Source organism: Musca domestica, unplaced genomic scaffold (genome assembly GCF_030504385.1).
Source record: "Musca domestica strain aabys unplaced genomic scaffold, Musca_domestica.polishedcontigs.V.1.1 2, whole genome shotgun sequence".
NCBI lineage: Eukaryota > Metazoa > Arthropoda > Insecta > Diptera > Muscidae > Musca > Musca domestica.
Genome location: NW_026712249.1, coordinates 38,416,725 through 38,429,388, shown reverse-complemented (window position 1 = coordinate 38,429,388; position 12,664 = coordinate 38,416,725). Strand labels below are relative to the sequence as shown.

Here is a 12,664-nt window from a genome sequence, read left to right as displayed (position 1 = left end):
AAAAAAAGTTTCAGCTTGCATTTGTTTCATTTTCAATTCGCACCTCCTCAATATGCATCGGTGCGAATTATACAACACTACCGGTTAGTAACTTCGCTGACTAAGAACAGCAAAACAAATATTTTATTTTTTTTAAAATATTTTATGAATAAATATTTTTTTTCTTCGCAAAACAGTTAGTTCCAAAACAATTTTATTCATTTTCCACACGCGTCGAATGGAATTCAAAGCACCGACTCGAAAAATGGTGCATAACTTAGAAAACCGGAATGTACACACGCACGCACAATAAAATAACGCCAAGTCTCGTTTCTGAATTTCACTTGAAATACTCAACCAAAAAAAAAAAAAAAAATATTCAAAATTTGAATTCAAAATTGCGACAAAGAATAGTAAATCCATCAATACCTAGTTGAGGGTCCTCATGAATATTTATTTATGTAAAATATGACGTTGGCGGAGGTGGCAGGTGGTGTTGGTTGGTGGTCTGCTCGGATGGTTCTCTTTTCTGTGACAATTTGTTATTGCAAATTTAACACATTCTCGTCGTCTCCGGCTGTTGTTGAGCTGTGGGTGGCGGAATGTCTGCGCCCAAAAAAAAAAAAAAACAAAAGAAACTCTTCTCACGTTTTGGCGATAAATTTAACGATCTAATTAAGACAACGCGGTATTAAGAAGTTGGAAATAGAATTATTGGTTCGGTTTGAGTCTGTGGTAAATTTTTTTTTGGGATATTGATTTTTGTTTTCAAAGTGAATGGCAAATTGCGTTTCACGTTCAAACATACATACATATATATGTGTGTGTGTGTGAGCGGTGGGTGAATTTTATTGAAAATTTATTTATTTATTTTGTTTGTGCTTTTGTTTTCTCTTCTTTTTGTTGTTGTTGTTATTTTTGGTCAACACTCGTCTTTGTATTTGTTTATTTTAACACTGTACACAAAACACACAAGACGCACATTATATATTCCTCCTGATCTTTAAATAGATTTTGAATATTTTAGTTTCATTAACATTTTACTTTTTTTACAAATTACTGTTTACACTGTTGTGATTTTTATGCAATGTTGAGATTTTTTTATTAATTAATTTTTTTTTTTGAATTCTTATTTTTGTGATTTTTGTTTGGTTTTATTTTTTTTTAGGAAAATATTGTTTTATTTTTCTCTCTTCTTTTCTTGGGGAATACGTTTTGATAAACCATATCTCGGAACATCTTATTTTGCCGAAATAAAAAATGTACTAAATTCTCATTGGCAATTCGAAATGATGCTGTGTTTTTTTTTTCAGAATTTTTGTTCGTTTTTTTCACTCTCGTTTTTTCGATTTGTTTTGTTGTTTTCTTCTTAATTTGAATGATTTTTCATTAAACCCAAAACTTGTTGAAAGAGTCACTTGGGGACTTTCGATATTTATTTTATTGAACTAATAATTCAACGAAAAAATTTTGGCATGTGGCGGGTGATTTTTTAACGAGGGCTGTTCAAAAAGTTGTGATAATGCTGTGCTATTTGAGAAGATTTATTTATTTATTTATTGAAGATTTATTTGCTTGTCTGAAGTTATAAAAACTAAGGAGAAGGACACTACACCAAAAAATAAAAATAAGTAAAAAAGTACCGGTCGGGTTTGCCGACAGATGTGTATCCTCAGCCAATGTTCGATTATTGAAAAATATTTTGACTGGTTTGGTTATTCAAACTCTTGACCCTCTATGGAGTGGGTTTTGAAAGAATGGGCCAATATTGTCTATTTCGTATCGGACCTAAATAAATATGCCAGGTTTGAACCATAACGACTACCTCCTTCACTTTATATGAGATATGTGATAATTTTAGAAAATATTAAAATGTGCTGAGGCATCAGATATAGTCGACCGAAGTATTCCATTTTCATGCTTCATCTAATGCCGATAAAAATATTGGTATGGCCAAATTTATGTTAAATCATAAATTCCATATTCATCTCAGGTGTCTGGTTGAGGGACATATATTTAGATATAGCAAGTTGTAAAGAATCGCTAAGTGGTTTCGCAATTTATGACCGACAAAAGTATTGAAAATTGTGACCCCTTGTGGGGGAGGTAACAGAAGGGGATCGCAGATTTATAGCATCCTCACCACAGATCTTGTGTTAGCAAAAATGTTTGTATGTGTGAAATATAAAGATAACCTTATGCTTATTTCGGATTTTATAAACGTTTTGGTTATTCAAAACTTTGACCCTTTGTGGGGGAGGTACCATAAGGAATGGTCCGATCTCTACAATATTTATTACAAATCCTATATTAATAGAAATACTCAGATGTGACAAGTCTAAATGAAATCGGATGTTAATTTTATAAGCTTAATGGATATTAAAAATTTCGACCTTTTGTGGGGGAGGTACCAGAAGGAGTAGACCGATATATCCCATCTTCACAGCAAATCTTGTGTTAGTAGAAATAATGGGATGTGTGAAAAATAAAGAGAACCTGATGCTTATTTCGGATTTTATAAACATTTTGGTTATTCAAAACTTTGACCCTCTGTGGGGGAGGCACCAGAAGAAATGTTTCGATCTCTACCATCTCTCTAACAGATCTTGTGTTGATAGAAATATTGAGATGTACCAAGTGTGAATGGAATCTACACACGGAGTGGACCGATATATCTCATCTTCACACCAGACTTTGGGTTAATAAAAATATTTTAAGACAATCGGACTCTTACATCACATTTTAGAAGAGTTGTTATTATTGGAAATTTTGACCCTTTGTGGGGGAGGTACTTGATGGAGGTACTTGATATTGTCCATTTTCGCACCTGACGTATCGCAAGTATTGGGTTTTGCAAAGTTGGAGCAAAATCGGATCATCCTTTCTCTTTCTGTGCAGTATATATATTTTTTGAAAATTTCAACCTTTTGTGGGGGAGGTATCAGAAGGAGTGAACCGATATTACCCATCTCCGATCTCGATCTAGGTTTGACTTTTAAATTACGATGTACCAAGTTTAGATCAATTCGGACACTCCCTTCGACTGTTATCGTGCGAAACAGACAGCCAGCCATCGCTAAATCGACTCCAAATGTCTTGAAACGGATTTGGTCCAAAGTTACCTAGGGACTAAAACCGTTATTTCGACTAGACACGTTTTAAACGTATCTAATGTTATATACCCTCTCTAGCATTATGGCTGAAGGTATAAAAGTATTGATAATGCTGTGCTATTTAAGAAAGTGTAGATATATTTGCTTGCCTGGCATTATAAAAACTAAGTAGGAGGACACTACACCGAAACATTTACCTACATTTAAAAAGAAAGATATAATTTACCCCCTGAGCAAAATTAATCGAAAAATGTAGCCAGGAATCATGAAATAGTCCAAAAAAGGATGTACCTTTATATATGGCCTATATCAAAATGTGAACCTAAAATACCACAATTTGGAGAACCCGTCTGAAAATATGGGTAAAAACTAATACAATTTAGGTTGGGAAATATTCTTATCGAGCGAGTTTCCTATTCGAATTCGAACGCTTTAACTCTTGTGAGTATGCTTTGCTCGTTTTCGAGCAGATTCTACTCTTGCCGAGTTCGTTTTTACATACGCACCCTCCTTTTACATACGCTACCTTTTTAGATACGTTTAGGGAGTTTTGCTGAAAATCTCAAGTGCCCGCTAGTGTGTCAGTAAAAAGACTATCGTAATATTTTACATACATTCCAACAGTTGTGTTAGATTTTTTCTAAGTTGTTTTTCATTTTCGGAAACAATAGGACATCTTAAAATCTAAAAAAATTACCTCAATATAAAATTTCAGTATTTCATCTCTATCCCTTCACCCAATACCAAACTTTGTAACCCAAAATAATCGACATCTCTCCATGCTAGACGCCATCAGTGATTTAAAATTAGTACCATTTAGTACTTTTCGAACAATTATAATACGCCTATGCAGAACCATGCAAACAATATCAGAACCCCAGATACCAAGAGATACCTCACTATTAAATTCCGGGATTCCAGCTCTATAAATTCACTAAATACCCAATGAAGTTCCACTTTCGCACAATTATAGTACACAGTTCAAAACCATCTTCATATCTTAACCATAGACACCAACTATGACATCTACATCAAATTTCAGGATTTGAGCTCTCTTCCTTCCCCCAAAATATCAAGTTTAGTACCATTTGGTACTTTTCGTCAAACATCAAACACAGATTCCATTAGTCTATATCTCACCCTTCATCCAACACCAAATTTAGTACCATTAAGTACTTGTCGTACAATTATAGTACACATTTCCGATACGCCTTTCATATGTCCACGCTACGATACGAGCAGCGCCTCACATACCAAATTTCCGATTTCAAGCACAATTTGTTAACCCAATACCAAATGATGTACTTTTCGTAAAATTATAGTACATATTTCCAAAACCAGCTCCATATCATAATTTCAGATACCGACCGCGATCTCAATATCAAATTTTTAGGACTCCAGCCACCACCTTCATATATTAAAATTACATTCCAACCTTGATTCTCATATAAAAAATAATTGTTTAGCTCTATCCGTACCCTTTTAGAAGTTTAGTATTAAATCTTGCACTCCGTCGGTGACTCTCATTCCAAATTTCATTTCAATTTCTAGCTCTTTCCGTTTGTCCAATACAAAGTATTAAATTTTTCGTAATAGTACTTTTCGTACCCTTTTAGTACGAATTTCCAAAAACCCAGCTTTATTACACAGACTGACCCTCGTGCAAAATTTCAAGATTCTAGGTTCAGCCGTTTCGTCAGGACGTTGATTCTCAGTTAGTTAGTCAGGTTTTCACTACTCTTTGAAATTCTGGCCCCGTGTAACAAATTGGGGGTTAATAAATTCGTTTTTCCATTCTCTTATTTGCTTTCAATGGGGAAAACCCACTTGCCTACAGAGGAAAACATAATGAATTGCATTTTATGCGTTTTTCCTTGAGTGTATAAAATGAAAGTGATTTTGCGATGGGTGAATCATTTTTATCATCTGCGCGGTATGACGGGAAGTTTGATTCGAAATCTTTTAAAATTTATTTTAGAATAAACAAATTATGAACATTTTTTTTATTACAACATGTATCGGCGGAAGACAGGTGTAAAAGGGTGTACCGAAATTAAAAAAATACTGTGCGACCCAAAAAATAATTACGAGACAGCCGAGAAGATAACACTGTGCAGCAAAAAAAAAATAATTAAAAGCAGATTATGAAAGTAGAGCTAGTCAGTCAAATTCTTCTACAAAATTATTTGTCATAAAAATTAACCATAGGCCCTAGAAGAAGTAAATGCATACAGGCTGCAACCAACTTCAAACTGCTATAATTTCTAAGTCACTCGACCGTCAGCTATTAAAATTATTCCAGTGACAGCTCATTATATTGTTTACAAGCGTACAAAAGCATTTTGGTGAGAATTTTCCAGAAAAGCGTCGTAGTTTGATTTTTTTATATTTGGCTGGAAAACCACAAGTGGCTATCGTTAGAGCACTCCAGCATTTAAATACGAATAAATCCTTTTTGTCTCGTACCATCGCTCGTTACCGTGATACTGGTAGCGTAGCCCGACGCCAAGGAAGTGGAAGGAAGAAAACACCAACATCAGCAGAAATGGTTCGAAAAGTAAAGAAGCGACTTGTTCGAAACCCGTGTTGCAGTGGCCGAAAAATGGCAATATTCCATTCGGCAAATATTGAAAAATGAGCTCATATTCACAGGGTAAAGCCATTGAAATTCCAAAAAGTGTAAGAACTTACACCACAATAGAAATAAAATAGGCTTAAAAGAGCTAAAGAGTTGCTGCGCTTGGCCGAAAGTGATGAACTGCAGAATTTGGTTTTATCCGATGAGAAAACATTCGTTGTCCAGCAGTTTGTAAACAAACAAAATAATCGTGTTTACAGGGTTGCCCATATTCGACGGACCTTTGGGCCCATTCCAATCGACGAGGCTTGTCCGCAGGCAACATTCATTGCGTCAATTGAATTTTGTACGGGAACAAATGCAAATCAATGCGAATAATCCGTTGAAAAGTGGACCGAGCCATGCCCAACTGCTGAGAACGGCGTTTTTGGGATGTTTTTGGGGACCTCTCAACACTGGCTCGTACTGCAGCGATATTCTCGGCCGATCGCCTTGGTCGACTTTTATATGGCCTCTTCGGATTAGAAAGAGCCTTACCAGTCGAAAATTTTTCGTATAAACGCTTAATGGTATTCTTAGAAGGCGCACTTCTCACATTTTTTAATATTTTTAAAAGCACGTTGAGTTTTCACAAATGACTTCTTCTGTTGAATGTAAATTTCAACTATTTCAGAGCGCTCGCGTGGCATGTATTGGTTCATGGTAAAAATCTGCTTGGACTGACGCTTCAAACGCGGTATGTCATTAAGCGATGTGACATCTCTGTCAAAAGTTATGGCGTTGCCAGATGGGTCCGTCGAATATGGGCAAAAGAGGCCAATTGAAAATGTGCATTTACAGTTGGCCACCAGAACTCAAACACCGGCCATGGTGATGGTGTGGGCCGCCATAACGCTCGAATATTATCGCAAAAAAATATTCTGGAGGGTGTATTAAAGCCTTGACCACGCAAGCATTTTGGCCGCAGACCTTGGACATTCCAACAGGACTCAGCACCAAGGATGGTTACAGAATTAGGTTTCTCGCTTCATTTCCAACACACAATGGCCACCAAAATCTCCGGATACCAATCCGTTGGACTATTGTGTCTGGAGTATTTTGGAAAGCAAGATTGGCAATAAAAAATACCAAAGTGTCGATCACCTTAAGCAAGCGCTTCGCCGGAAATGGGCTAAAATACCGCAGATCAACATTCGGGCAGCGTTTGGTTTGGCCATTGGCCGTTTGAAGGCTATAATTCGTGCCAAAAGTGACCAATTCGAAGAAATCTAAACTTATTTTAAAATTTGATACTATTTCCGACATATAGGTCAAAATTTTAGCATAGATTCTTCTCTGGCAGATAATTGGCTTTAAAGGCCCCATACAAATATAAAACCTGAAATTTTGATTTTTTTACAACTTCCATCTTCGTGGTGGAGAGCCGAACTTATCTGGTTTTTTACTTGTTTTATCTAAAAGGTGATGAATCGTCGAAAATTCCATTTAACTGCAGATCTACACCCAGCGATAAAATACAACAACTAATCGAACAAGTTGTCGTTGTCGTTTTTTTTTGTAAATATTAAATGTCATTGTCACGTGCATAAATCGTGAGTGAGCGAGCGAGTAAAATCAAACTGTGATAATCGCTTAGCGTCGCTTCGCGCATACCAAAGAGTTATTTATGCAAAGCCAAAACTCGAAACGAAACAATAGCCAAAGAAATAGCTGTTAAGCCATGATAATCGTGATTATGATCATCATGACGATACCAAACATGATGATGATCATCTTCATCATAATTATGAAGATCATATGCGCCATTGCCCATCATATGTTGTAATAATAATAGTTTTTTGAATATTCATTTCAATTTTTTTTTTTGATGAATAAAATTAACACGTCTGACGATGATGTGGATGTTTTTGAATGCATCATTGCATGGCGTCGCTTCTGTTTCGATTTCTATATTTAATTTGATTTCAATGATCATAAAAAAGTAGTTATTGTTGCCATTATGAAATTGCAAAGATTATTGACCGTTCGAATAACAATCAATATTTTAAGATTGATTTTTTCAATTCATTTATGAAAATTCCAAACTTAGAACCAATCGACAAATTACTCGATCTGTAAACAATAGAAACCATCGCTCACACCACACTGTGCAAATAATAGTGAAGCGGCAAAACGCCAATACGACCGGCAAAATCAGCAACAACAACAATCGAAATCGCCGATGCTATCGTTGGATATTATTACATTGCGATGTTGTAATTAATTTGTTAGGTAGTGTGTGTGTGGCGATTGCATCTCCATTGGAATATTTTGTAATATCTAACTGCTGTTTTTCCAAACCGCTGCCATAGCTAATGCTGTAGCTGTAACAACAACATCTCGACTAAATTATTTTATTTGAAGTTTATTCGCTTGATGGCCCACTGAAACGGCGCAATTGCCGTTGAAGCGAAACCGCTATTCAATTCATTTTGAATTGGTATTGGATTTGTTCTTTTCCTTTTTTTTTTTTTTGAAAAAAATAGGACAGTATTTTAAAATCAAAAATACAAAATTTCTAGCTAGCCTCCTCTTTCACCAGCTCTTCTCTAGAGACAAGCTGGGCCTCCAGCTCGTCTACAGGGACCAGCTGGGCCTCCAGCTCGTCTACAGGGACCAGCTGGGCCAACAGCTCGTCTACAGGGACCAGCTGGGCCTCCAGCTCGTCTATAGAGACCAGCTGGGCCTCCAGCTCGTCTATAGAGACCAGCTGGGCCACCAGCTCGTCTACAGGGATCAGCTGGGCCATCAGCTAGTCTATAGAGACTAGCTGGGCCATCAGCTCGTCTATAGAGACTAGCTGGACCATCAGCTCGTCTATAGAGACTAGCTGGGCCATCAGCTCGTCTATAGAGACTAGCTGGGCCATCAGCTCGTCTATAGAGACTAGCTGGGCCATCAGCTCGTCTATAGAGCCTAGCTGGGCCATCAGCTCGTCTATAGAGACTAGCTGGGCCATCAGCTCGTCTATAGAGACTAGCTGGGCCATCAGCTCGTCTATAGAGACTAGCTGGGCCATCAGCTCGTCTATAGAGACTAGCTGGGCCATCAGCTCGTCTATAGAGACTAGCTGGGCCATCAGCTCGTCTATAGAGACTAGCTGGGCCATCAGCTCGTCTATAGAGACTAGCTGGGCCATCAGCTCGTCTATAGAGACTAGCTGGGCCATCAGCTCGTCTATAGAGACTAGCTGGGCCATCAGCTCGTCTATAGAGACTAGCTGGGCCATCAGCTCGTCTATAGAGACTAGCTGGGCCATCAGCTCGTCTATAGAGACTAGCTGGGCCATCAGCTCGTCTATAGAGACTAGCTGGGCCATCAGCTCGTCTATAGAGACCAGCTGGCCTCCAGCTCGTCTATAGAGACCAGCTGGCCTCCAGCTCGTCTATAGAGACCAGCTGGCCTCCAGCTCGTCTATAGAGACCAGCTGGCCTCCAGCTCGTCTATAGAGACTCTCTGGCCACCAGCTCGTCTATAGAGACTATCCGGCCTCCAGCTCGTCTATAGAGACTATCCGGCCTCCAGCTCGTCTATAGAGACTAGCTGGCATCCAGCTCGTCTATAAAGACTAGCTGGCATCCAGCTTGTCTATAAAGACTGGCTGGCCTCCAGTTCGTCTATAAAGACTAGCTGGCCTCCAGCTCGTCTGTAGAGACTGCTTGGCCTCCAGCTCGTCTATAGAGACTCCCTGGCCAACAGCTCGTCTATAGAGACTCCCTGGCCAACAGCTCGTCTATAGAGACTCTCCGGCCTCCAGCTCGCCTATAGAGACTATCCGGCCTCCAGCTCGTCTATAGAGACTAGCTGGCATCCAGCTCGTCTATAAAGACTAGCTGGCATCCAGCTCGTCTATAAAGACTAGCTGGCATCCAGCTCGTCTATAAAGACTAGCTGGCATCCAGCTTGTCTATAGAGACTAGCTGGCATCCAGCTCGTCTATAGAGACTAGCTGGCATCCAGCTCGTCTATAAAGACTGGCTGGCCTCCAGTTCGTCTATAAAGACTAGCTGGCCTCCAGCTCGTCTATAGAGACTAGCTGGCATCCAGCTCGTCTATAAAGACTGGCTGGCCTCCAGTTCGTCTATAAAGACTAGCTGGCCTCCAGCTCGTCTGTAGAGACTGCTTGGCCTCCAGCTCGTCTGTAGAGACTGCTTGGCCTCCAGCTCGTCTATAGAGACTCTCTGGCCTACAGCTCGTCTATAGAGACTCTCTGGCCTACAGCTCGTCTATAGAGACTCTCTGGCGTCCAGCTCGTCTATAGAGACTCTCCGGCCTCCAGCTCGTCTATAGAGACTCTCCGGCCTCCAGCTCGTCTATAGAGACTCTCTGGCCTCCAGCTCGTCTATAGAGACTCTCTGGCCTCCAGCTCGTCTATAGAGACTCTCGGGCCTCCAGCTCGTCTATAGAGACTCCCTGGCCTCCAGCTGCTCGTCTATAGAGACTCCCTGGCCTCCAGCTCGTCTATAGAGACTCCCTGGCCTCCAGCTGCTCGTCTATAGAGACTCCCTGGCCTCCAGCTGCTCGTCTATAGAGACTCCCTTGCCTCCAGCTGCTCGTCTATAGAGACTCTCTGGCCTCCAGCCCGTCTATAGAGACTGCTTGGCCTTCAGCTCGTCTGTAGAGACTCTCTGGCCTCCAGCTCGTCTATAGAGACTCTCTGGTCTCCAGCCCGTCTATAGAGACTGCTTGGCCTCCAGGGCTTTTATTGATACTTCCTGACATTCAACTGGTCGATAGAGACTCCCTGACTTCCAACTTGCCGATTTTGCCATAAACATACTCCCTGGCCTCTAGCTCGTCTATAGAGACTCCCTGGCCTTCAGCTCGTCTGTAGAGACTCTCTGGCCTCCAGCTCGTCTATAGAGACTCTCTGGCCTCCAGCCCGTCTATAGAGACTGCTTGGCCTCCAGGGCTTTTATTGATACTTCCTGACATTCAACTGGTCGATAGAGACTCCCTGACTTCCAACTTGCCGATTTTGCCATAAACATACTCCCTGGCCTCCAGCTCGTCTATAGAGACTCCCTGGCCTCCAGCTCGTCTATAGAGACTCCCTGGCCTCCAGCTCGTCTATAGAGACTCCCTGGCCAACAGCTCGTCTGTACAGACTCCCTGGCCTCCAGCTCGTCTATTGAGACTCCCTGGCCTCCAGCTCGTCTATAGAGACTCCCTGGCCTCTAGCTCGTCTATAGAGACTCCCTGGCCTCCAGCTCGTCTATAGAGACTCCCTGGCCTCCAGCTCGTCTATAGAGACTCCCTGGCCTCCAGCTCGTCTATAGAGACTCCCTGGCCTTCAGCTCGTCTGTAGAGACTCTCTGGCCTCCAGCTCGTCTATAGAGACTCTCTGGCCTCCAGCCCGTCTATAGAGACTGCTTGGCCTCCAGGGCTTTTATTGATACTTCCTGACATTCAACTGGTCTATAGAGACTCCCTGACTTTCAACTCGTCGATTTATGCCATAAACATAAAAATCGATTTTCTCCGATCACTAAACTTGGTTTTCGATTTTTTTACTTTTTATTTAAATTCTCATTGACATTTTGACTCAAAATATAAAATTAAAAATATATAATCAAATCTAGCACTTCTTTTAAATGCCCCTCAAATGGCCTTCACTGCCGCTTATTGTGACCAAGGCGATCAGTTTGGTATTCTTCATGACAGCTATTGTAAGTTAAATTTCATTTGAAGATATCTACAAAAACAATTATTTCAAATTTCAGATTTTAAAAATTTGGGACATCAAAACGCTTTATAGCCAGTTCGATTCCCATTGCATTGCTGGCTGGGAAATAACCGATAAAGTAGGGTCACATCTACAACTCATAATGCTATCTGTGGTACCAGATATTGCATTTCTCACATGTATTGGTGTGGCAATGTTCATCAAGACATGTACTTTTGGTTCCGATCAAGGGGTAAGACGGCGCTGTCCCAAAATAAAATTTTGGTTTCTATTCAAACCTTCTCCATTTACAGACCATTGCCTATAACTTGGTGGTGGGTATTTTACAAATCTGGTCCATTTTCTATATTTATGCCATTGAGGACTGTGGCAATGATGCCATATCCATTGTTAAGAGTGTGACATTGCCAAGCATAATAGCTGGAATAGTTCATCTCCTAAATTCGGTGTTCTGTTTAGTATTTGTGGCGCCCGAAGAAAGGTAATACCAGCCAAAAATTTTCGAATTTTATTCAAATACTCTTCATTTCAGAGCATTTCCCCTACGAAGACCTGCAAGTTCTACTATGGCGGAAAATGAAAATTAGTTTTCACGATATCTATTTCCAAATAAAACCATTCATCCATAACGTAATGCAATACCGAGATGATAACATGATATTTTCGTTGTTGTTGTTGCCACTACTGGCCTAGTGATGCGCAATATCTGCTGTTGTCGTCGTAAGCGGAAATAGGCCTTTAAGCCTAAAAACCGATTTTCAAACTACTGACGTATTTTCGTCATAAACATGTCGTGTTCGCCAACAAATTGCAATTCTATTCAAATGTTATGGCTCGTCGCCGTTTCGTTATTTGATTGACTAGAAGATTCGTTGCAAGTTTTTTAACTGTAAATCAATTGAAATAATTATGGCTTATTATGACACTAATCGCGGACCTGTTACATATGGATGAGAGGCGATTGAAATTTAGATTTTCTTGAATGAATCGAAATTGCCATAAAAGTGTGACGCAGTTTGAATAAACGCTTTTTTGTAATGGAATTTATAAAAAATGCTAGATGGAGAATGGGACATTCCTGAGATCACAGGAAAGAGAGGACAAAATTCAAGCAAGAAGAAAATGTCTCTAAGGTGACTATGAAAACTCCTCTCTTAGATTTTATAACAACTTTCTCACTCAGAGAGTCTGTAATGACGCTTTTGTGGGAGTCTATAAAGATTCCCTTCTGGGAGTCTATAAAGACTCCCTTCTGGGAGTCCATAAAGA

The 12,664-nt window shown here is 39.9% G+C and overlaps 1 protein-coding gene across 2 annotated transcripts; it reads left to right on the top strand.

Moving 5' to 3' along the window:
• The first annotated feature begins 11,235 nt into the window (after positions 1 to 11,235).
• LOC109614009 (uncharacterized) lies at positions 11,236 to 12,420 on the top strand. 2 transcript variants are annotated; one of them, XM_020039210.1, is made up of 4 exons: positions 11,236 to 11,357; positions 11,433 to 11,627; positions 11,689 to 11,876; positions 11,928 to 12,420. In XM_020039210.1, the coding sequence occupies exons 1-4, from the start codon at positions 11,304 to 11,306 to the stop codon at positions 11,980 to 11,982; spliced, it is 492 nt and encodes a 163-aa protein (XP_019894769.1). In that variant the 5' UTR covers positions 11,236 to 11,303; the 3' UTR covers positions 11,983 to 12,420. The 2 variants fall into 2 exon arrangements, with proteins under 2 accessions (XP_019894769.1, XP_019894765.1); XM_020039206.2 differs by having other exon boundaries at positions 11,237 to 11,378.
• The last annotated feature ends 244 nt before the right edge of the window (positions 12,421 to 12,664 follow it).